The sequence below is a fragment of the Hyla sarda genome, chromosome 3 (genome assembly GCF_029499605.1).
Source record: "Hyla sarda isolate aHylSar1 chromosome 3, aHylSar1.hap1, whole genome shotgun sequence".
NCBI lineage: Eukaryota > Metazoa > Chordata > Amphibia > Anura > Hylidae > Hyla > Hyla sarda.
In genome coordinates, this window is record NC_079191.1 from 184532471 (window position 1) to 184559502 (window position 27032).

Here is a 27032-nt window from a genome sequence, read left to right on the forward strand (position 1 = left end):
ACATGTGACCCCATTTTTAAAACTACACCCCTCACGGAAGGTAATAAGGGGTGCAGGGAGAATTTACACCCCACTGGCATTTGACGGATCTTTGGAACAGTGGGCTGTGTAAATAAAAAATTTTATTTTTCATTTTCACAGACCCCTGTTTCAAAGATCTGTCAGACACCTGTGGGGCGTAAATGCTCACTGTACCCCTTGTTACATTCCGTGAGGGGTGTAGTTTCCAAAATGGGGTCATATGTGGGTATTTATTGTTTTGCACTTATGTCAGAACCGCTGTAAAATCAGCCACCCCTGTGCAAATCACCAATTTAGACCTCAAATTTACATGGTGCACTCTCCCTTCTGAGCCTTGTTGTGCGCCCCCAGAACACTTTGTGCCCACATATGGGGTATCTCCGTCCTCAGGAGAAAATGCATTACAAATTTTGGAGGCTTTTTTTCTTTTACCGCTTGTGAAATTTTAAAGTATGGGGCAACACCAGTATGTTAGTGCACAAAAATGTTTTTTTTTTACACTAACATGCTGGTGTAGACCCCAACTTTACCTTTTCATAAGGGGTAAAAGGAGAAAAAGCCCCCCAAAATTTGTTAGGCAATTTCTCCCGAGTACGGCGATACCCCATATGTGGCCCTAAACTGTTGCCTTGAAATACGCCAGGGCTCCAAAGTGAGAGCGCCATGCGCATTTGAGGCCTAAATTAGGGATTTGCATAGGGGTGGACATAGGGGTATTTTACACCAGTGATTCTCAAACAGGGTGCCTCCAGCTGTTGCTAAACTCCCAGCATGCTTGGACAGTCAATGGCTGTCCGGAAATGCTGGGAGTTTTTGTTTTGCAACAGCTGGAGGCTCCGTTTTGGAAACACTGCTGTAGGATACGTTTTTCATTTTTATTGGGGGGGAAGGGGTGGTGGGGGGGGCAGTGTACGTGTGTATATGTAGTGTTTTACTCTTTATTTTGTGTTAGCGTAGTGTAGTGTTTTTAGGTTACATTCACACTGACGGCGGATTACACTGAGTCTCCCGCTAGGAGTTTGAGCTGCGGCTGCTGTAGCTCAAACCTGAAGCAGGGAATTCACTGTAATCCGCCGCCAGTGTGAATGTAACCTGTACATTCACATGGGAGGGGGGGGGCAAAACTACAACTCCCAGCATGCACTGACAGAACGTGCATGCTGGGAGTTGTAGTTTTGCAACAGCTGGAGGCACACTGGTTGGAAAATACTGAGTTAGGTAATAGAACCTATTACCTAACTCGGTATTTCCCAACCAGTGTGCCTCCAGCTGTTGCAGAACTACAACTCTCAGCATGTACTGATTGCCAAAGAGAATGCTGGGAGATGTAGTTATGCAACAGCTGGATGCACGCAAGTACAACTCCCAGCATGCCGAGACAGCCATTTGCTGTTCCTGAATGCTGGGAGTTGTAGTTTTGCAAGATTTAGAGGGGTTCAGGCTGGAGATCACTGACAGTGGTCTCTAAACTGTGGCCCTCCAGATGTTGCAAAACTACAAATCTCAGCATGCTAAGACAGCAAACTGCTGTCTGAGCATGCTGGGAGTTGTAGTTTTGTAATATCTGGAGGGCTACAGTTTAGAGACCACTGTCAGTGATCTCTAGCCTGAACCCCTCTAAATCTTGCAAAACTACAACTCCCAGCATGCCAACACAGCAAACAGCTGTCAAGGCATAGTGGGAGTTGTAGTTTTGCAACATCTGGAGGGCGACAGTTTAGAGACCACTCTCTAAACTGTCGCCCTGCAGATGTTGCTAGGCAACAGACTATGGACACGCGGCGCCATACTCACCTCCACCGCCGCCGTGATCACAGCCGCTGCCGCCGCCGGGTAAGTGATCGCCGCCGCCGCCGCTACTACACGGTTCCCCCCGCTGTGCCCGGACACCGATGGGCGGGCATAGCGCGGGGAACCGAACTTTAACCCCCCCGCCCCCAGTCTGCTATTGGTCGGCCGCTCCGCCGATCAATAGCAGGGATAGGAGGGGTGGCAACCCTGCCACCTCACTCCTATCTCTTCAAGGGGGATCGAGGGTGTCTTGGACACCCCCAATCCCCCTTATTTTATCGCGGCGCCGCGATTGATGGGCAGGGGGAGAGCGCTCCCCCTGCAAACACCATAGATGCCGTGATCAGACTGATCACGGCATCTATGGGGTTAATGCTGCCGGGACCGGCGCGATCGCGGCCCCGGCAGCTGCGGTGGGACTCCGGCTGTGATTGACACCTGAGTCCCACCCGCGATCTCCTGCGCTGCCCGCGGCAGAGCAGGAGATCGCTGGGACGTATGCATACGTCCATTTGCGCGAACGTGTAATTCGCCTGGACGTATGCATACGTCCAATAGCGGGAAGGGGTTAACTCAAAGCTTTATTTTGCACAAAAATTTACACATTTTTTTAAATCTGCGTCACTCACAACACTTTACCAGAATGTAGGAGAGGCTTCTAATCCCATCCTTCTGTGACCCAACAGATTTACTATATAAAGACATTAAGGTAAATTGTGCCCCAAATTTACCCTAGCTCATAGTTGACATAGATTTCAATTTGTGGTACATGGACACACAGGGGGAGATTCTCAAAAACTACTGTAATTTCTGTTCCAGCGATAATATTCACACCTTTTTTTTCTTCTTACATTTTCAAAGGTCTTTTGTGCTGCTTTGAAAATATGAAAATATGTGAAAATTCATTTTCACTCCACTTTTTTTGTCATGCCATTTTTTTTGTTGCAGCCATTTCAGATTTGTTTGCACCAAAATTGCCGAGTTTGCCGCCAAAATCGGCAATTTTTGTGCCAAAGTCGTGAATCTTTGCGTAACCATATTCCATGGTTACTTGTGCCCAGACAAGCGGTAAATGTATAAATAAAACATTTCTGAGCATAAATGTGAGTGCAGGTGCAGTGACCCAGAAAAAAATAAATAAATAAATAAATAAATAAAATAATATATATATATATATATATATATATATATATATATATATATATATTTTTTTTTATAGCATTTTTCAATGATAATGATATATTTTTTTTTAATAATTACTTAAATAACACCTTTTCCCCAAATAACAAAGCAGCAAAAAAAAATAAAACTAAAAAAACTGCAACCATTTCTGTGATTTCTACACTATCAAAAAGCCGGTGTGAAATTTTTTATGTAAATGCTTTACATGATATAGTTAAAGGGGTGAGAACCCCTTTAACTATATCATGTAAAGCAGACAATATACATGGACACGCCCACTTTTACAAAACTGACGTGAACAGTGTAAACCGTGGCACAAAGTTCTTTGAAAATGTGATTGATACTCTGGCGCAAAATTGGTTTTTATTTGGTGCAAAATTCTTTGAGAATCTCTCCCACAGTTTTGTGATCAGTTGCTATGCAGGATATATTGGTGAAGAATTTTCCTAAATGGCAAAATGCCACCAGCTGTGCTTTTCTTTACAGTTAAATAAAAAGATACTGTAAGCCAATGCATAGTGCACTAACATATGCCAAAAGGGGAGTCAATGGGCATTTCCGTAGGCCCACTATAGTCAATGAATATTTTAAGCATATACTCTAGTTTGAATCCCCCCTAACAGAAGAAACAAAAACCCAAATTAAAAAATAAAGAAACACTATGATAAAAACATGACATTGTGTCAATAATAACTAGACATGCACTAAGTTGCTCAGGGCTTGGAAATATTCTGCCAGTGATGCTGCGGAAGTATTCACACTGTATCAATGACAACATTCTGTTTCAATAATCAAAGTTCTTTTCAAGAGCAGACGAGCTTCTAATTCTGTAACCCAATCCAAGTTAACACTATCCTGCTTATTACATTTGCTTCACTTTCTCTCATCTCCTCTTGTAAGCTACTTTTCTTTTAGGACTGAGGATTTTCATTTTCTTTCTTCTGCATCCAATTCATGTGCTAGGTAATTTGTTCTCAAATGTAACACTCGTGATCCCAGCTGTCTCTCTTTAATTATGTCTCCCATTCCCCTTTTCTCTACATCTCCTTTTCAGCTTCTTCCCTCTCTCAGCTCTGCTTTGAGCATACTAGAAGTGTTTGTTCTTCCGTGACCCATTTCCTCTACTCTTTGACCCTCTCCAGTCTACACTTTTCTTCATCCTCTGTAATTTTACAATGACACAGCATGACCTATTCCCAGCTTCTATACCTCTATAACAACTACAGTATCATTCTGACACGTTTATCAGTGATACATCAACCTTCTGTCTTTTGACCTTCACACTAATAGACTTCTATTTGTTGCACAATGACAGTATTATGAAAATTTTCAATATCTAGAGGTTATCTTGTAAAAACAAAAAAGTAATGCGGTATGAACTCTAGGTGTAATTGACATTAACTATAAACCAATATAAATATATTATAAGAAAACATTGAGATTTGCATGTCCTCCGTCACCCTTCATTTAGTCTGGTTTAGTTAAGGGTTGTAATTTCTTATGAAGTCAAAACAATACCCCAATGTGTTATCAGTGCATTAAAGGGGCTTTATTTGCATAACAATTATTTGGTGTCAGTACATACACAGTTTAATCATTTAGAGACAGAGTGTCACCAAATCATGGTGTTATGAAAAGATAGTAATGTCACACCATACATTTGCGTATATGTTCAGTTTTGTCATAACAATGGGTACCAGTGTGGTTTTGCTATTTGTATTTTTTTAAAGCTCTGAGCATAATATAGAGTGTACAGATTCCCTTAAAAAGAAGGAAACCTGTCAGCTTTGTATCATGTTCAGAGCTGTAAATATGGACTGATATCTGATAGAAAGACAAAGCAAAGAATACCTGTTTCTTAGCTAATGGCGGTTCTTAAGTTATAAAATTGTATTTTACTTCCAAGCTCATGTACCATTGAGATGGTGCTGAGATACAGCATGCACACCTCATGTCTCCCCCACTTCACCCTGCCCTACATAACTGATGAACAGGGCTCAGTAATGGAAGCCAAGCAGGAGGAGGTGGGGGAGTAAGGATATGCGCATGCTGCAGCTTAGCACTGACACTTGTTAGAAAGTAACTCCATTGCTGCATTTATTTGTGTAAGGTTATGCTCAGATGACTGGATTTTTCTATCATCTCACAATCGTGTGCATGCAGTTCGGACCACTGGACAGAAGGGAAGCGCATAAAAACTGTTTAAATGTCCCAATTGCTATTGCTTGGGGCATTTAAGCAGTTAAATGACTCGTATCAGAGTGATCTCCAATGTTGATTATTATTGACAGGTGCCGGTAGCAAATGCCAGGAATGGAGCAAGCTTGGCTCCCAAACCTGTTCCATAATCCTTCCCTAAAAAGATGTTGAAAGTGAAATAACTTAAAACTGGTTCTGACCGAAAGGTTACATTTTCTGGTGTTTGGCTGAAGCATCATACCTAGGTGGGGCGACACCTGGCCAGGGGATTGGACTTTGAGTCTATAACATCTACTCTCTATTTTCACTCCCCTCTCAGTTGCCAGCCTGCCATTCATTGCTTGTGTTTGTGTATATTTGCACTAGCTCTTATTATACTCCTTGCTTGATCTTTTTGGTGTATTTTTTGACCCCTGGATATAGTGGCCTGACCATTATCCTGTCTTTTATGTTGGTATTGCGAGCTTTGTTGCTCTGTCTGTTTGTCCGTTTACTGTATTGTGCTCCCTGTTTTGTCAGGTTTCCCTGACCTGTTTATGGTATTGAACCATGTTGCACTCCTACACTTACTGAAAACAGGAGCACTGTCCAGTTCAGGGTCCATTGCTTAAGACAGATGCTCATGTATGCAGGGAAAGTGGCTGTGGGTGAGCTCAGTGATGCAGAAAGAAATTCATGTAGAATCTGCATTGAATCTGAACCCGAAAGTGACAAAACACTGTTAATTCTTCTCACATACATTTATAAATATGTGGCAGGGAAATCTGCAATGTATAAACTACATTGTGAATTCCTGATAAAAACAATGGGGTGTGGTTTTCATGTGCATTTGCTACAGATTTCATGCAAATATATACCAAGGGAAATAAAACTCTCTACTGCTTTTTTTTCCCTGCTTGTCTGCAACCACACATGTATTCCAAAAATAAAAGTAATATTAAGAAATAACAGTATACAATACACTATTAAATTAATGTAGGTCCAAAATAGTTTTAACACATTTTGTAACTGTATACATTTTAAAATTTCCACTATTACTGCACATCAGTCCAAACCATTTATCATTTTTTCTTTGACCTACTTTATGTCTTGGAGGGCTTTCAATGATAATATTGGATGCTTATTGTCATTTTAGGTGTTAAGCTTTAGAGGGCAATAAACCATTCTTTACATTTTCTGCACAGTTAACTCTAGGTCATTGGCTGCATTTCATTAGAGACCATTGCTAAAGGTCTATTCATACTGTTCCCAACAGATTTGCTGCAGATTTTTTTGCAACTTTCTCATTTTTTCTAAATGTGGTTTATAGAAATGCATCAGCTTGCTACTGAAATAGGCACATTCACACGTATGAAACTGATTTTATTTGCTAAATGTTCTGCAACAAATCGGTTGAGTGTGAATATACCACTATACTATATATCAATAAGTTCTACCTTTTATTAACATTGTCTTCATAGTAAGAAAATGTATAATTTAGTATTTTGGTAATCACATTTATCTTTTTTGTTGTTTTATGATGCAACTTAGAAATGGATAACAGCTACTGCTGCTGGCACCCAGTTACCAAATAATTATATTATTACACAGTATTTTACCACATTACTACATGAATCCAGATATTCTTCATAACAGATAAATAATGTGCAAAGTGCAAATAATAACATATAATAAATTTACCTTTATATTCAATGGCAAATCCAGACAGACCAACAGATGCATCACTACGAAATGCCAAAAACAGGCTGTTTCCACTGCTTTCTAATCTTTCTGGTGCATGGGCACCTTGAAAACTTCCAATTATAGGACTGTTGGAGTTATCACCTTCATATATATGCAGAAAATCATAACTGGGTTCCATGTTAAAACTGAAAAACAAAAATATAATGATCATGGTGGAACTGTAGTCCATTCTAGAGTAATAAGACATTGGGGGGGGGGGGCATATTAAAAAACTTGCTTAGTTTTACTTAGACTATACAGACTAAGATTGTGCAATTTTTTTTAATAAGTGTCTCAAGCTGTTTGAAAATCTGGCGCAGTTTACACTGTCTGCTCAGTCTACACTACCACTGAGGTGTTTTAGTTAAAACTGTTTTGGCTGCAGACTTTAAAAAATTTGGAGCAATTCAAACCATGCCCCTTTTCCTGGACCAACACCCTTTTAAAATAATTGTCTTACATAGTACAAACTAGGCAAACAATTTTGAAAATATGTTATGTAATACTTTTTTACCAAATCTGGCACAGTATGCACAAAAACATTTTGATTATATTCCCCCCATTAGGCCTAGGAAAGGCAAAACTGCAACAATAACTGGTAAAATCATGTCTTTCTTTCTTTCTTTAACCACTTAACAGTCACAATAATATTGGAATAATACTCCAGAAAATGTCACTTTAATTTTAGATTTTAAATGCATGTTCCAAGTAATTCTTGTTGGCCCATAACACAGCTGCATTTAGTCTATTTTAACCCATTAATGACATAATTTACTCCCTAGGTGGGTGGCGATCTACGTCCAGCTGCACTAGTCTAGCCAAGGAGTGAAACTCGCTAAATTGCACTCCTACTTGCAACTTCTAGGGATTGGTCAAGGTCTGAACATTTACACCCTAGGCAGTCATAAGATTTTTATATGACAGGCACAGTTTAAGGGGGTACTTCAGTGGAAAAAATTTTTTAATCAACTGGTGCCAGAAAGTTAAACAGCTGCTGTATGCTCCACAGGAAGTTCTTTTCTTTTGAATTGATTTTCTGTCTGACCACAGTGCTCTCTGCTGACACCTCTGTCCATGTCAGGAACTCTCCAGAGCAGAAAAGGTTTCCTATGGGATTTGTTCCTGCTCTGGACAGTTCCTGACATCGACAGAGGTGTCAGCAGAGAGCACTGTGGTCAGACAGAAAACAAATTAAAAAAGAAAAGAACTTCCTGTGGAGCATACAACAGCTAATAAGTACTGGAAGGATTAAGATTTTTAAAGAGAAGTAATTTACAAATCTGTTTAACTTTCGGACACCAGTTGATTTAAAAAAATGAAATAAATTGTGTTCCACTGGAGTACTCCTTTAATTATTATTTTGCTGTTTTTGTTTGCTTGTTCTTCAATTTAACAAATACCCCCATGTGAACTATGTAAAAATGAAACATGAACATTTTAAGTTCAACTCACTTTTTCAGTTTTTCATTGACTTTTAAGGGTCAACTGTGTACTACTATTTCATTAGAACATGCTGTGTATTTAGGAAAACATCATGCACATATACAAATGTGTACATAAAAATGGAAATGTGTGTGTTAAGGCTGGGCATGAAGTGAAAAGACTTAAAAAAACAAAAACAAACTGAGTTAATGTGGATCTGGATCAGAGTGAGCTCTAGAAAGAAGTTTCTGTAGAGCAGAGAAGTGTTTGATTAGGAAGAAAAAAATATACTAACGGAAATAAGAATGGTATTATCTCCATGCTTTGTAATGAATAACCTATTGAAGCGTACAAAGAGATGGTATCAAACAGAAGGTGCGGAAAAGTATTAAATGTTAATACAGACACAACAGACCTGTTGGCTTTTAAATAAATGAATATTACCTTAATTCCAATAAAATGTGTCTATAAGCTCCCACATTATTGTTCCTGGAGCTGATATTAGATTGGATAGTCATGTGCTAAGCCAGAACATGTGTACACTTGAGAAAGTTTGTTTGCAGAGTCAGATGCAGATTTTATTTCCAAAATCTAGGCAATACACAGATGTAGAGCACACCAATGCTACCCTACTGTATACATCACTGCTTAATACATTTTCCAGGCCTAGTGCTATCATATCCAGGGCAGTGGTATCACACCTGATTTGTGAAAGTTATTGTAGCTTAATTGTGACATATAATGCACAGTACTTTATGATAATCATTGACTAGGTGACTTGACTTGGTGAATTGTAATATACTTACCTAGATGTAGTACATTGTTGATCTGAACCTCTGTTCTTCTGTGGTGCCGTCAGTGCAGCTCAGGGACCATGACAACCAGCCTTGCTGACAGAAGGCTGGAAAGCAAGGCCAATTATGGTAGGCATATGTATCTTACACTTCCTAACAAATGCTGGATTTAAACAGGTCTCTGTTGGCCCCAGATGCCTGTGATTGTTACTTCTTAGTGCTCCAAATGCATTGTTATTCTGCTGGTTTTTCTAGTTTAATGGTTCTGGCATTGACTTTCCCTTCTGGTTCTGACTCTGGTTCTGGCTATTGACTCTAGTAAGGTTGTTGACTTAGTCAACACGTACCCTCCTGGATCTGTCTTTGGGTATGGCTAATGACTTCAGTTCTGATTTTGGCCCGGTTAGCTTACTATACTTCCCTTCTCTGTGCACCTAGGAAAGGACCATTGTCCAGTTGGGGACCATAAAGTAGGTATTATATGGATACTTTAAGTAGGTAGGAACAGGAGTGTGAGTGAAGAGGAAGGCTGCACTTTCCTGTCCCTTACTACAGCACAGAAAAAGTTGTCACTTATGGTAGAAAAACAGGAATCCTGTACTTACTGTATATTCTGTGGTATGCAATGCTGATAGTAAAGACCACCCCAAAAACAAAGGAATGCAATTATCTTGGGGACCACTAAATCTGTACAGTAGAGCTTTAAGATGATATACATTATTGTTGATATTATTATTATTACCAAGTAGTTATCCATTAAGGGCATGGTAACACAAAATGGGGAATAAATATATCAATCACTTACACCTACATTAAGGCAGAAAAAAGTCACAAACCAGTTTTGCATAAAAATTTGCAACTTTTGGTGGTTTTTAGTGAAAAGGGTACAGGCATTGTATGCATTGTATGCCTGCTGGATTTACTATAACTTCCCCAGAAACTGTTGAAGCTAGATTTGTAAGACTGCCAGACAGGCAACCACAACAACACTTAATTTATTAAGAGGCCATTACATAAAAACACATGTGTAAATGTCATTATGTTGCCTTTTCACCAGATCTAGGAATAACATGATTTGTAATAGGAAATAAAAGCTTGATAAAATTTGCCCCAAACTGATCCTATTTTTCTCCTGTGTACACTGTGTATCTTATGTGTTATAGCACATATACAAGGCTGGGTTCACACCACGTTTTTGCAATACAGTTCCCATGTACGTTATGAATGGGAAAACCATATGGAACCATATTGAAAACCATATGCATTGACTCTATCTTGAAAACCGCATGCCAAACGAAATGATGCATCTGGTTGTGTTCATTTTGCATCTTGTTCTGTTTTGTCTGTTTTTTCCCAGTACCCAAAACCATAGCCTATCACGGTCTTTGGTCCGGGCGAAAAACTGTATGGGAACCGTGTATGTTTTTTTTTTAATCTATGTGCGTAGAGTTCCATCTGGTTTGAACCATATGGTTTTTGACACCAAAAGTTTTTTTCTCTTGGAATTTCAATCAAACAAGTGAAACTTTATTCATAATGGAGTAAAAAGTGATATGTTTTTTTTCTTAAAAACTGATGCAACTGGACATAATTTTTCAAACAAAACACAGTTTTTAACCGTATAGGGGTTAAAATTTGTACACACGTTTTGAAACAGTTTAGTCCAGTTTTGAGGAATCCATTTTTCATCAAAAACCTGAAACAGGAACTGTATTGCAAAAATGTGGTGTGAACCCAGCTTAACTTTTTTTTTATCATTGAAGTGAACCTGTCACATTGAGAGCACAGTCTAATCTTTAAGCAGTGTGTTATAGAGCTGGAGGAGTTGAGCATATATATATATATATATATATATATATATATATATATATATATATATTATCATTTTATTTTATTTTTTGCAAAAAAGTTCTAGGATAATTTGTCATTAATTAACATGTCTACTTATTCTGGGCTAAGTAGTCATGTGGGTGGTCCTACTCAGTGATTGACAGCTCACTGTTTAAGGAACGCTCACTTGACTACTTATAAATACTATATACTTATGAATATGCAAAGATTTTCATGAATAAATGACAATTTAGCATGAGCTTTTCCCACAAAACTATATATCAGTCTGCTCAGCTCCTCCTGTTCTATGCTATGTCAGGCTTAATCACAGGACTAAAAAGAAATGTATATTTGTATATTATTTGATATTTCCATATTGCATCTCCTAGCTCTGATACGTGTTTCAAAGCTAGAAGTTTGTGTTGTAATATTGACATAACCCTTTCCCGCTCTTCTAAGTTAGGCAGATGCCAAGATTTGTTTACGGTGGAGTATAACACAATTTCATATGTCTTTAAGTCCAGATGTCCAAAACCCAATATGAGATAGGACAAGATTAAGTATGAGACACTATGGTTTCAAAGCTCTCATGTGTATACTTCCACAGGCCATTGAATGTATGTGTTTGAGGAAGACAGGAGGTGTAAAGGCAAGACAATGCATTATACTATGGACTGTGTTAGCTTGAGGTAGAACAATAAGTTTCAATGTTTACCATTGCCAGTTGACAAGGTGAAACCTGCCTTATCAATGGAAGTTATATGGCTGTTCTTAAAATCGATACCCTGTCACAGACTTCCCCCTATAGTTAATGCTAGGAATAGCACAAGTGAAATTGTAAGGTTAATTGCATATTCAAACCCACCAGAGGATATCATATTTGATGAGGGTGGGCTTTAGATTAAAAAAAGGTTTTAAAACCTGAGGGGACTGACAAGGAGGGGACAGACCTGGAGAGACCTGAGGAAGCCTGATGAAGCCCTGGGGGGAGCCTATCAATCAGATACCACAGCAGAGAGACCAGACTTGATCCAAAGAGCTGACCTTCCTGAGACTCTGCATATTGTCGGTATTCCTGAACCTACTAGGCCCAGATATCTGGTAAAGTATAACTTTGATTACCTGTAGTAAAGGTTATAATTAACTGGCTTGATGTTTAGTCATTCCTGCCTTATTGTGGAGGTGTAGTGTTAAGGTGCTAAGTCATCATTTAGTGCTATTCGGTAAAGATGCATATTACCAAATATTGTCTCTAATTTGACTCAGAGGAAAATCTCTGCCCGGGAATTCATATTCTGGGGAATCAAGCCTAGTAATTTGGGATACTATATTACCAGATATCTGAGATTGGTTATAGTCTGAGCAGAGCAAATAGTTGTGTGTATAATATTGTAATTGTTTCCTTGGGTATAATTGACTGCTATAATTATACTTCCTGCCTTATTCAGGGTGGCTCTGCGGCCCCCTTGTGTTTTAAGGTGGTAGAGACAGTTTTGTGGTGGTAGAGCCATCTTCTGGCCGAAATTGTATACTGCATGCGATTGTGTACTATTGGGTTTTGTATTGATTAGTTTGATTGTATTTTAATTTATTGTAAATTAAATCATTTATATATTTTGCATAGACATTTGTACCCTGTTTTAGTAATTGCACAACATAATTACCTATCCTTGAACTCTTTTTTTTTTTTAGGTGTTTTATGTCCACCTCGTAGGATCAATCATATTTATAATTTTTCTTAGATCCTTATTTCTGTGTATAAAGTGCTTTGCTTTATACCCCGACAACTATGATGCTGCTAGACAGAACTACATTTTTGAAGTGACTGATTCCCTTTAAATGAGGCCTTTTGAGACATAAGCTTTAGACATATTTTCTGTATATGGATAATAATCATCCTAATACAGACATTTTTTAATTATAGACATAAAAGTAGACAGGGCTAGGGTACAATAAAGTTAGCAGAGGTATATTTATTTTATGTTTGCCTTAATGTTCTGATAGGCATAGTAGGAATAAACCTATATCTTCCTTTCTTGTTCTCTAAGTGCTTCAGAAGTTCCAAGGCAATAGTCTGTTAGACTGATCTCAGAGTAATGGATCTTGTATCTTGATTGCATTGGTCTCAATGTTTGGGAGGAGCCTCAATTGTTAGCCTTTAAAAAGGTAACCTGTCATGCTACACAGACCAAAGAGTAAATTTGCTTTGGCATATCAAATTATTGTTTTTTGTTTATTTTATGTTCTTGTCTTGAGTTCCTTGCCTATTCCTTGATACTTGTTCATGTTGACCATATTTTAGCATTTGGAAGGCATTGAGTCTTGCTTGGTGTGCTTCCCTGCCAACTTTCAGTTTTTTATCTTAGTTGTGTTTTCCAGGTTTAAGTGCTTTCTGCTTGTTATTCTTGTGCTAGTAAAGGGATATTGCAGGGGCAGCTATCTTAGTGTTCTGGTCAATTTAGGTTAGGAGATGATAAAGAGAAAGCCTAGGAAATGTAAGGTTCTTCCATTGTTGTCTTGGTCATCATCTGTTTCCTTTCTTGTTGTTGTCTATTATCCATTTGAATCATTATTCAAATCATTATATCCTGTTTCAGTCAGCTAATAAAGTTGCCATTTCATTATTTTCACTTCTGAAAATATGTGCTTGCTGGTCATCTTATTGTACCCTACTATAAGTCATGGGGGTAGCTAAATATTTGGTACAGGGAGCTATTGTTAGCAATTGACAATGCAGCAAGCATGATGCCTACAATTGGTGTTGGTGCATAGGTTTGGAGTGTGGGGTACACTTATTTTTTTTATAAAATAAATGCTCCTTTGTCTGCTGATCGTATTGTTTGTTTTGCCTTTTGTCACCTGCACATCTCCCCTTTTAATGGTCTCCTCTTACAATTGTGCCAGGCACTTTAAACAAGCATCGATCTACAAGATCACTGAACATTTACTTTAAGCATCAGCCTGTGTAATAGTTAAATTTTTTCCCCTATATTAGAGATGAGCGAAGTTACAGTGATTTGATTTGTCACGAACTTCTCGGCTCGGCAGTTGCTGACTTTAGCCTGCAAAAATTAGTTCAGCTTTCACGTGTTTCCGGTGGGCTGGAAAAGGTGTATACAGTCCTAGGAGACTCTCTCCTAGGACTGTATCCACTTTTCCAGACCACCGGAGCACCTGAAAGCTGAACTAATTTATGCAGGATAAGTCATCAACTGCCGAGCCGAGAAGTTTGTGACGAATCGATATACTGTAACTTTGCTCCTCTCTACCCAATATAATAAAAATAAAAATTACTGATGTAAAAATGTATAAAAGTAAAGTGGCTTAAAATCAAATTGAATATATTTGAAAGAAAAATGTTGGTTTCGCTTTGAGAAATATAGGCAGAAAAGTTTGATGCACATTGAATAAAATGCTTTCCTTGCACAACTTCTTAATTCTTCAAAGTTTTTTTTTTTTTCAGAAAAGTTTCTGAAAGCTTTGCATATACTTATATAAGTGTATGATGATTGTTTTGTGAGTTGGTACATTATCTCTCTTTCACAAGAAGCTATGAACATAATTATATGGAATTCACTTAACAGCTGTTTCCAATGCTCACTTCATCTCACATATTTAACACAACAAAGAATTGATAGTCACTAAGTACAGTTCTCTCCTGATCTCTATTTAGTTCAGAGCTCCAAGTAGATGCTGTTAATCTCTGGGTGGCTGATGACGCTGTTACAACTGCTTTATCCTAGAAGTCATAATTTTATTAAATGAATTAAATAAAGACATAATAAAACAATGTAAATAGAATTGTAATTGTTTCAATTAAATATATATATAGATAGATAGATAGATATATGTACATGTTGTCCTGTTGGTATCTTCATCTTGAGCCTTTTAAAGTGATTTTATTGATATGCCTTTACTTGTTGCTGTCTTCTATATAAAGGGGCACTCCCATGGAAAACTTTTTTTTTTTAAATCAACTGGTGCCAGAAAGTTAAACAAATTTGTAAATTGCTTCTATAAAAAAATCTTAATCCTTCCAGTACTTTTTAGGGGCTATATACTACAAAGGAAATGCTTATCTTTTTAGATTTCTCTGATGTCATGACCACAGTGCTCTCTGCTGACCTCTGCTGTCCATTTTAGGAACTGTCCAGAGCAGCATATGTTTGCTATGGGGATTTTCACCTTCTCTGGACAGTTCCTTAAATGGACAGCAGAGGTCATGTCATGACCACAGGAGAGCATTGTGGTCATGACATCCGAGAAATCTAAAAAGATAAGCATTTTCTCTGTAGTATATAGTCCATAGCCCCTAAAAAAGTACTGGAAGGATTAAGATTTTGATGATTTAAAAAAAAAGGTTTCCACGGGAGTACCCCTTTAATAAACAATTTGTATTTATCACTCTACTTATGGGAATTTATTGCTTTAGTGCTTTGCCTTTGATTTTCATTTATTATATATTGTGAGCTTTTAGTACCTGATAACACCTACATACACTGTTAAGGTTGAGCCCTCTGTTTTTGGTATAACTACAATTTATTTTAGGTGCCATGGGGCATGACTAAGCAGATCTTCCCGAAACGCAGCCTCAGATTCAGCAATGGCCGTGTAAGGAATTAAATCTGGCTTCCCAATATATGAGAATAATGCAATGAGGAATACTTGTGTCATGCTAAATGAAAAAAAAAAATGTAACAGAAAAAGAGTGAGAACCAAAACAGGTCTGTGAGCTCCTTTTTTCAAGTATTATATTAGATGTTTTCTGTATGTCTGCATCTATGTAAGTACTGATTGCTATCCGGAGCTCTGAAGGTGGAGTCGGCTGATCTATTTAGCAACACATGAACTAAGTAGTGTACTACTCGTACATTTATGTAAAGATTTAATAACATTTTGTATTTTTATGCATATTTACTGTTCGAGTACTAGATGTGTAGTTCCATTTTTGTTTGGGTGCACAAGTCTGAGCAACATGTCACATGTTTATTTAAATGACAGAAACCCTTTAACCTCCTCTTTAAAACATGACACTCAATCATAATAGATTCAAAAATGCCAACATGGCCATACTCAAGAAACATGTTATTTCCATTCTTGAAAAAGACTTTGGAGAAAGAAGACATCACAATCACAGTTGCATGTGATTAATGAGATCTATAGGAATAAGCTGTTGTTCCAAGTGTTAAGGTCATGATACACAGAATATAATATATTGATATCAGGCCTAATAATAGCTAATTATTATTGTTGAAAAAACAGCATCTATACAAGTATGTAATAAACAAAGAATTGATAATTTGTTAAAAAAAATATACTTTTTTTTCAAAATTGTGTTCAAGTAGACAATGTATGTATATACAATACATTGAAAAGACATAACCTGTAGGTTTGTATTTATATTACAGTGATACAAGAGTTATGCAGCATTTGGCATCGGTATACTCATCTTGGAAAGCTATATAATGTGTTTGTTTTTCACCATTAGCCAGTGCTGATGGTGTAGGCACTGAATATATGCTCCGGGGCTTAGTTACACAATGTAATTAAGAACCCATTGAAGTGACAAATTATCTCACTTTTAAATCTGACATATTGAAACCTGTTACATGGCTTTGTTTTTCTATATAACGTGTACCTTTTGAATATCAAGGCAATGACAAAGTCTGGATTTACTTTTATTCTCCAGTCACATTCTTTTCCTGCAGGATAAGGTTGAGGGTAGTTTGGTGATAAAATAACACCCGCTGGGCCTGTCAGGTTTCCACCACATGCAGCTGTCAAAGCAGGACAAGAAATAAAATCAATCAGATGTTAATCTATAGAACAGTATATAACAATTACACTTCTGGTCTAAGGAAAGGTATGTACTGCCCAAACCAGTCCTATTAGTATGCAGACCATTTAGCCTTGAATGTATTTCAAAATTGAAGTGTATTTAAAGTTTTAGAAAGCTGTTTGGTATGCGGTTAAAAGAATAAGAAATAATCTTACAATTGTATAAACATAGAGCCTATTAAGATAAGACAAATAAAAGGATTTTCAGGTAGTTTACACAAAATTTACTATAGGTTTGAACAGGGATAAAAATAAAAAATAAATATATATATATATATATATATATATATATGTATATATATATATATATATATATATATATATATATATATATATATATATATATATATATATATATATATATAACTGTACTTACTCTTAATTCACTGCCGCTCCAGCACCATGGGTTTTTTTGTGTCCCCAGCTGGAAGTGCTGCAGTGACATCATGTACATTGTTCATGTGATGCTGAAGCCAATCATTATCCTCAGCCATCACTGAAAGAAGAGACCACTGAATTGGGTAAGGGGCTGCAGCCTCATGTAAACAATGTCCATGTAGAACTTGCTACGACTGTGGCAGCACATATAGAGGTTAATACAATTGTTTTATTATTATTATTATTTATTTACCTTGCCTCCAGCCAGTTCTATTTTAAAACTACAGGGAAACCCCTCCCTTAAAGGGAATCTGCCACGAGGATCACCCATACTAACCTGGTTATATAGGTTAATAGTGTGAATGGCTCTGATTAAAACACTCATTATCTGAAGAAAATCCATTCTGTGACTGTTGAGTTATCTTCACAAAAGGACTTTGGAGTTTTAGTTGTCAGTAAATTTAACTATAGCAAACAGTGTCAGGCAGCTGCTGCCAAGGCAAATAAAATCATGGGCTGCTTGAAAAAGGACATAGATGGGCACGAAAAGGAAATATTTATATCACTGTACAAATCTCTTGTTAGAACACACATGTAATCCTGTGTACAGTACTGGGCACCAGTGTACAAGAAAATTATAGTGGAGGTGGAGAGGGTTCAAAGACGGGCAACCATAGTAATATGGGAAATGGGAGGACTATCATCGAGGGAGTACAGAGATCTCTCCAATGATATATTTGTACATAGGTCTGTATCTATGACAAGGTAGCATCCTTTATGGCTAGAGGAAATATTCACAGGGACAAAATGTTGATCCAGGGATTTATCCTGACTTTCATATTTGGAGTCATGAAGTTTAAAAAAGTATAAAAAAGCAACTTTCTAAGAATGCCTTATCTAATGATTCATAAATCTAATAAGCAGTTATACCAGCTCCCCCTTTTACATCACTGGTCTTGTTCTGTGCTGAGAAGTGGAGGGGAGAGGGATGGGAGCTCTCTGCATTTAAAGTCTATATGTGATATTACATCTTACAATGTAGAGTGCACAGCTTCTATAGAAGATCTCTGCAATATGTCCAATGACATTATATTCGTAATTTGCTTTATTATACATTTCTTTCGTCGGACAACCCCTTAAAAATGTCCCACAATTTGTCATTCAAGTGTTACATAGTATCATATCATATAGAGACATCTATAAATGTTATATAAGAATACAATAACCATAAAATTACCTATACAAGTTGGTGGGTCTGGCTGCCAAAAGAATCTGTTATTTAGCTGCACACATGTAATTTTAGTTTGTCCTTGAAGCTGATATCCGGGGTCACATTGAAAATTTACAGTATCACCAGGTTCTCTGCTGTCTCCATATCGGGTTCCATTTTGAGGAATTCCAGGATCATTACATGTTGATGCAACTGAAGCTGTGGAGAACAATATGATATAATATACTGTTGTAATATATATATATATATATATATATATATATATATATATATATATATATTGTACTGTTATGATATACTTTATAGTACACTTATATTACACTGTATTTTATATGTATTATGGGAACACACTGACTCTATTAGTTGATCAATAAAGATTATAATATTTAAACACCAAATTGCAAAAGTCATTAACAAGAAAGGGATTTATAGCACTAAAAAATCTGTTACTTCATGTACTGGTTTTCATATGAATGGTAAAACAAAATATACAATTTTGAATGTTTTAAAAGTATTTAACTATGAAACGCAACTTGTAATTATTGGTATGTTTGAAGACAAGAATAATCCTTCAGGTTATGCTGAAGGTGGACAGATCAAATTTGTACCCCTTAGCATCAAGCAGGTTTTCAATTTCCTTTGAGGTAGGATGCCAACTTTATTCATACAGTATATGCACAAAGGTTTACTAAAGTATTACTCAAGTTATTTGTAAAATACTTTTTTTTTTCTTATAAATTGACAAGAAAAATCACTGACAAAAATTCTAATGCAGGAACAACCTGACAATGGATTAGAAAAACATTACACTCCATTGTCAATTCCAGGAATCAGAAAACCGTTCATATGTTAAAACAAAGCATCTCTGTCTCTATATCTGTACAATTCTGTATGATGTGATCAGAGTAGGGGAGGAAGCTGAACACAACAGGCTGACCTTCTTCAGCTTCCTGTTACAACAGCAAATCACTAGAATCTAATGAGCTAAGTACCAAGGTATTCTACTACTGAAGGACTTTTTGTACTTATAATGGTGCATAAGAAAAAGAAACAATTTCTCTATAGGTCTTTATTTTAAAAAAAATGACTCTTTGTTCTCTACTGCTTTTTCAGTCAGAGAGATTTTTTTTATCAGCCTTTCTTTCCTATTTTTAACCCCTTTTTGCACTTTTGTTTTTTCCTCCTTACCTTTAAAAAATCATAACCCTTTCAATTTTGCACCTTTCCATATTATGGCTTATTTGTTGTGCCAACAATTCTACTTCGCAGTGACATTGGTAATTTTACCAAGAAATCCACAGTGAATCGGAAAAAAAATTAATTGTGCAACATAATTGAAGAAAAAATGCCATTTTGTAAAATTTGTTGGCTTCCGTTTCTACGCAGTGCATTTTTTGGTAAAAATGACACATTATCTTTATTCTGTAGGTCCATGTGGTTAAAATGATACCCTACTTATTATAGGTGTGATTTTTGTCTTAATTCTAAAAAAAATCATACTACATGCACACAAATTAATATGTTGTCATCTTCTGACTCCTATAACTTTTTTATTTTTTTACGTACGGGCTGGTATGAGGGCTCATTTTGTTGCGCCGTGATCTGAAGTTTTTATCAGTACCATTTTTTTTACTGGACTTTGTGATCGCTTTTTATGAATTTTTTTGTGCTATAAAAAGTGACCAAAATGCGCTATTTTGGACTTGGGAATTTTTTTGCGTGTACACCATTGACCATGCAGTTTAATTAATTATATATTTTTATAGTTCAGGCATTTGCGCACGTGGCGGTACCACATATATTTATTTGTATTTACACATTTTTTTTATGGGAAGAGGGGTTCATTGGGTTAATTCATCATTAGTCTCTTTTTTTTTCTAAATTTTTTTGTTGCTATGTTATAGCCCCCTCTAGGGGTTATAACATACATTACATTGATTCCTAATACTCATTGCCAGCATAGAACTACATGCATATGATCAGGGTTATCGGGGCTTGACTTCTCCTGCCTAGATCTCAGGCAAATGAGAAGTCATTCACCGATCGGACGCCGAGGAAGCAGGTAGGGGACCTTCCTTCGGCGTCCTAGCTGATCAGGACACCACAGTTTCACATGGTATTCCCGATCAGCCCGACTGAGCTGCCGGGATGCAATTTTTTCAACTTTATTGCGTAAATGTCCGAACTATCAAATATAATGTTAATTATACCATATGGTGAAAGGCGTAAACATTAAAAAAGTGGTACCAATAAAAACTGAAGATCATGGCACAAAAAATGAGCCCTCATACCGCCCTGTATATGGAAAGATGAGAAAGTTATAGGTGGTCAAAATAGGGCAATTTTAAACATCCTAATTTTGTTAAAATAGTTTGAGATTTTTTACAGTGGTAAAATAATAGAAAAGCATATAACAAGGGTATCATTTTAATCATAATTAATCCCCCACAGAATAAAGAAAACATGTCATTTTTACCATGAAGTGTATAGCCTAAAAAACAAAACCTTCCAAAATGTCCTAAATTGCGATTTTCTTTTCAATTTCATCATATAAATAATGTTTTTTGGGTTGCGCCGTACATTATATGGTAAAATGAGTGATGTCATTAGAAAGTAAAATTGATGATGCAAAAAGCAAGCCCTTCAATGGGTCTATGAATGGAATTATAGAGTTATGATTTTTAGAAGGTAAGGAGGAAAAAACAAAAATGCTAAAATTTAATTGGCCTGGTCCTTAACCCCTTGCCATTTCTAAATGGCCAAATGCCATTTCTAAATGGCGCTGTGGTACGGGAGGGTTCTAAAGCAAACTCAGGAGCTGAGCTCGCATCATACCCGTATGGTCCCGACTGCTATCAGCATCCAGGACCCATGACATTGCTGTTCCGGCAGATATCTGGCATTAACTCTTTAGACCCGGTGATCAAAGTTGATTTCAGCATCTAAAGTGAAAGTGAAAGCTTCACGCCAGCTCAATTGGGCTGATCTGGACTATTGCGGTAAAATCGCAATGTCCTTATCAGCTAGGATGCATAAGGAGGGTGCATCCGATCGGTGATTGATTGCTCCAAGCCTGAAATCTAGGCTTGAGCAATCAACCGCCGATAACACTGATCAATGCATTGCAATGCAATGACATTGATCAGTGTATTAAATCAATGTTCTGCATGTTATTGTCCCCTATGGGGGCTATAATATTGCAATAAAAAAAGGGGGGGGGGAAGATGATGATAAAGATGATTTAACTCCTTTCCTACTAAAAATTTGAATCACCCCCTTTTCCCATAAAAAAAACCTGTGTAAATAAAAATAAACATATGTGTTATCGCTGCATGTGTAAATGTCCAAACTATAAAAATATATAGTTAATTGAACCACACGGTCAATGGCATACGCGCAAAAAAAAAATCCAAAGTCCAAAATAGCGTATTTTTGGTCACTTTTTATACCATAAAAAATGAATAAAAAGCGATCAAAAAGTCTGATCAAAACAAAAATGGTACTGATACAAACTTCAGATCACAGCGCAAAAAATTAGCCCTCATACCTCCCCGTACGTGGAAAAAGAAAAAAGTTATATATATATATATATTTTCGTGCCGTAGATTTTTGGGTTTAATGACTGATGTCATTACAAAGTAGAATTGGTGGGGCAAAAAAATAAGCCATCCTATGAACTTTGGGTGCAAAATTAAAAGGTTTATGATTTTTAAAAGGTAAGGAAGAAAAAACGAAAGTGCATGTCCTTAAGGGGTTAAAGAGGTACTCCAGTGGAAAACTTTTTTTTTTCTCAACTGATGCCAGAAAGTTGAATAGATTTGTAAATTAATTAAAAATCTTAATCCTTCCAGTACTTATTAGCTGCTATATACTACAGAGGAAATTATTTTCATTTTGGATTTATTTTCTGTCACGACCACAATGCTCTCTGCTGTTACCTCTGTCCATGTCAGGAACTGTCCAGCAGGAAAAATCCCCATAGCAAACACATGCTGCTCTGGACAGTTCCTAAAATGGACAGAGCTGTCAGCAAAGAGCACTGTGGTCGTGACAGAAAAGAAATCCCAAAGTTTTTCACAGGAGTACCCCTTTAAGGCTAAAATGTGCCTTGTCCTTAAGGGGTTAATAAAGTGTGTGTGCTTTTTACTTTTTTCAAACTTTTTTCTTAACTTTTTACATTTTTAAGGTACAACTGCTACTCACAGCATGAAACAGACTGTTCCATGCTGGAAGTAGTAGTACCTGTACTAATAGATCACTAATAGATACCCATTGCAATCCTCCTATATAATCTATAAAAGCCGGCGGCATGGCCGCACTTCTCCGCACTTCATATCACAGATTGACATTTCCTGCTGAGAGCGTTGTTTGGCCAGATGGTGTCGGACAATCACCACTCTTAGCGACAAATATGAATCTGTGATATGAAGAGAACTTCACAGCACAGAAGGCTACAGTGCGGGAAGGGGACCAGAGAAGTGCAGCCGTGCCGCCTGCTTCTATTGCTTATACAGGAGGATTGCAGTGGGTGTCAATAGTGACACCCATTGTGATCTGTCTATTAATGCAGGTACTTCAGCTCCCAGCATGGAGCAGAGTGTGCTTGACAAAGGCACAAAGCTGAAACGTTGCACACCTATAACTTTGGTGTGAAATAAAACTGGAAGCCTTCCTTTGAATTCTGGCTCTCTGGTGTCTGCTTTGCTGTGATCATTTGTGTTTTGGGATTGCTATTCCAGCTGTGCTATGCGTCACGTACAACAGTCAGAAAGAGTCAGGTGCTGAATTCCACAACACATGGACTTTTGACTAGGTTGGGAGCAGTAGTACCTGCAGTTAAGGACAGATCACAGCGGTTGCTGCAGTTAAGGACAGATCACAGCGGTTGCCACATTCTTCATCCTTCTGAGATGCGGAGTGGCTTTCTTCTGTGCTCCGCATCTCTGCACTATACGGCTGGCCAGTGATGCGAATAGAAATTGACATCACTGAGAGTGGTGATTGGCTGCCACCATCCGTCAGGATGATCACAACGGATGTCAGGAGTGGCACCTGGGCGATCTGTCTATTAGTACAGGTACTACTACTCCCCGCATGGAACAGTCTGTTTCATGCTGGGAGTAGTAGCAGTACCTAAAAAAGAAAAAAATTAAGAAAAAAAGTAAAAAAAAAAAAACACACAAGCTTTATTAAACACATAATTAAAATACTTTACTAATAAAATGTTTCCCTGCCAGCTTACATAAATTGGTCCCTGTTTAAAAATTGATAAATATTTTAATGAATTAAATAAAAAATATAAATTTAGTAAAATACTATTTTTCCCATCCCTACTGCATCTTTCTTTTTGGTACCCAACAAAATTCTTAAAACAAAGCCAAAGGGGGCAAAAAAGCAGTATCCACACAAAGACAAGAATGACCGGAAAAAAAACTCAAGAAAATAATGCCAAATGCAGGAAAATGCTGTGGTGTTTTATTTTTTTTTGTGTTTTTTCTTGCGTTTTTTGGGGGGTCATAAATAAAACAAGTGGAAACTTAGCCTTAGGAGATGGAAGGAGAAAGTATTTTTGAACTGTAAAAATAGTACAAAGCATACATAAAAAATGGTATGCAAAGCTGTCTATATCCCTAAACTCTGCACTATTTTAGCACTGTATGTGTATAAGAGTTGCACTTTAAAGGATATTTTTACACCATAAGGATCCCCTATAGACTAGTTAAAGTTCAGTTGTATGAATTCTACAGTGTGTTTGCAAAAAAAGGAAAAAAAGGAGTATTATTATGTTGTTTTCTCTTCATTTTTGTCTTTTTTTTTTTGGGCACACATTTCCTCCTTATTTAAAAGAAAAATTGTTTGTGCCATGCTTACCACATTAGTTATTTCTTTGTAAAAAGGGGTCTGCCTTTGTCTATGTTAAATTTGCACGTCTTTTTTTTGATGCTATACCATCTCATACATGGTATAAACTTAGTTTGTGAGTTTTTCCTTTTGCATGCAAAGTGGATCAGTGAGATACAGATGGCACATGGCAAGTTGTGAATCAGCTGTAGAAAAGCTGAAATGCTTCTCACATCATGTGAACATGCCCCTAGTTAATATTATTTGAATGCTGTATGTATTTATTATTAAGGCATAATATGGTGATAATATGTGGTCTCCAAATGCCTAGGTACAAAGTATGAGTGTGCATTTTTGTATATGCAAAATATGTACTTTTCTAATAACAATTTTGAATGTATTTTTGCAGAGTACAGAATTCCAGTCTGATAATAACAGACATGCCTCCGGCCAGAATAGTCACAGTTACTTTGAAATTTACAATGGGAAAAAGGGGCCTCAAGCTGTAGCTTTAAAATTATCAGTATAGCAATAAGAGTGAACCCGAATAGAAAAAGGGCAAGTTTAGCTACAAGAAACCAGTTAAAGATCTGTTACACCAGTCAAGAAAGGAATAAATATTTTAGAAGAGTGAGATAAGGATAAAAAGAGGTAAGGACAGATATTTAAAAGGTGAAAATGACATGATTTGGCAAGAAACCTAAAGTAGAAAAAGGAACTAACAAGTATCATCCAAAGATAACCTCAAGGCATAAGAGTAAGAGACTTTGCAAGTAGAAATAGCAGCATGGTTTGGCACAAACTGACATGAGCTGATTGGCATGAGAAGTATGATCAGTAGATGGAAGGTACAGAAAGATTGGCTGTAGCAATTTAAAGACCTGGAAAATTATTGTTGATGTTACCCTGGGAAATTGGAGAAATATTAAGGAAGAAAAGTAATACTAAGACAAAAACTTGTCATTGTGTACCTGTTGGGACTCATATACCAAGGAAAAAAAGCCTTTCCAGTTATGGTATGTTTGATGGCAAGAATAAAATCTGTCTCTGTTAAATTTAGGCATGAAACGTGAAAAAATGTGTGGGCATTCCTTGCCATCTTAAACCAGCTGTACCAGGTATAGTTATCACGCTTTATCTGCATTTCTATTTTTCAATTACTGCTGACTAAGTTTTATATCTTCCAACTATACCTTACTGCTAAGGGGGGGAATATGTGCTTCTCTCCAATATGTACTTGAAATAGCAATTGCTACATAGTCTTTGTATTCTTGCGTCTTTGCTTCCACACAAACCACTTTTTCGCTCTGTTCCCTACAGGGTAGTTTCTCTGGCTTGCAGGCTATTTTTGCAATGCCCTTTTTAATGTGTTTTTAAACGCATTTGTAATGTCCCAGTACAGGACATGGTCCTGTTCTACCCTTAGGCCCTGTCAGGTTGAGACCCTCAGTGACCTGGGAGCTCCCCTCCAGGGTCTTCCCCTGTTGTGTATACTGCTTTAATGTATAGACAGGATCCTAATATAGATAGAGCAGAGGACCTGTGAGAGGTTGTCTCAAGGACCTGTATGTCTGTCACGTGTTGTTATGCAGTCACAGGATTTGTTGTCACATGTTCTCCCAGAGAGCACCAGCTTAACCTATTACCCACAGCTTGATCAATGGGCCTTAGTCCAGCCCCCCACTATATAGAGGAGCGGCCATTACAATTCACTCTCATCTCTTATGATCTTTGCTGAGGAACAGTTAACAGCAGAGATCTCAGTGCTAGTGACCAGCATCTGGAAGACCCCAAAGCTACAGTAATTCCAGTGAGTCAAAAGTCTATGTCTGCGGTCACTAGACATTGTCAAGTCCAGCATATAGTCAAGCCTCAAGATAATTGTCTCAAGTCTATTACAAGTGCAATTGGTCCCAGCAAGCTGTGAGGTCCTTCTGGGTTCCTGGCCACCTCTCTGGGAATCTGGCCTAGCTGTGAATATAATTTCATCTGTCTTAACTCAGTAAAGCCTCCGTTAAACCATGACTGGTTGTGGACTCTTCTTTCCTTAACTAGCCATTGGAATAGCGGAGATACCGTTCGTGTGGTTGCGGCACCAAAAACACTCTGGCATCACAAACACTAGGGGTTAATAACATCTTGCCCCACCACCTACACCGCTACACCCGTGGTCCTGCCGTAAACCGGTGGTCCACCACATATTGCCTTTCTTTTTTGGTAGTTATATTTTAATAAAAATAAGTACTTTTTAAATCTTATTACTCATTTTTTCACTGTGAGTGATGTGTACCATCAGTTTATTCTGTATTTGGAGTTCTTGTATACTGATTTTCAGTTAAAGAGGTTATCCAGGAAAAAACATATATGTATATATATATATATATATATATATATATATATATATATATATATATATATATATATATATGTGTGTGTGTGTGTAAAACAACTGGCTCCAGAAAGTTCAACAGATTTGTAAATTACTTCTATTAAAAAAATATTAATCATTTCAGTACTTATGAGCTGCTGAAGTTGAGTTGTTCTTTTCTGTCTAAGTGCTCTCTGATGACACGTGTCTCGGGAACCGTCCAGTTTAGAAGCAAATCTGTTTTACTTTCTGGAGCCAGTTGATATATATATAAAAAAAAAAGTTTTTTCCTGGAATACAACTTTAAATTTGGGATCTGGTCTGGCGAATTTCTTTATTGTGGTTTTCTTGTATCTTAAATAATATAGGTCTGATGTCTGAAATAATTTTTGGATCTTGACTCCAAAGTGTATCT

The 27032-nt window shown here is 37.1% G+C and overlaps 1 protein-coding gene across 3 annotated transcripts in view; it reads right to left on the minus strand.

The window, feature by feature from the left end:
- CSMD1 (CUB and Sushi multiple domains 1) overlaps nucleotides 1-27032 on the minus strand; it is a 1887231-nt gene that overhangs the window by 378696 nt on the left and 1481503 nt on the right. For all 3 annotated transcript variants that reach the window (XM_056565713.1, XM_056565712.1, XM_056565715.1), the window contains exons 27-29: nucleotides 18415-18606; nucleotides 16600-16738; nucleotides 6874-7061 (exon numbers count right to left, since the gene is read on the minus strand). In XM_056565713.1, coding sequence (XP_056421688.1) covers nucleotides 6874-7061; nucleotides 16600-16738; nucleotides 18415-18606 — 519 coding nt within the window. The remainder of the gene's footprint in view (nucleotides 1-6873; nucleotides 7062-16599; nucleotides 16739-18414; nucleotides 18607-27032) is intronic.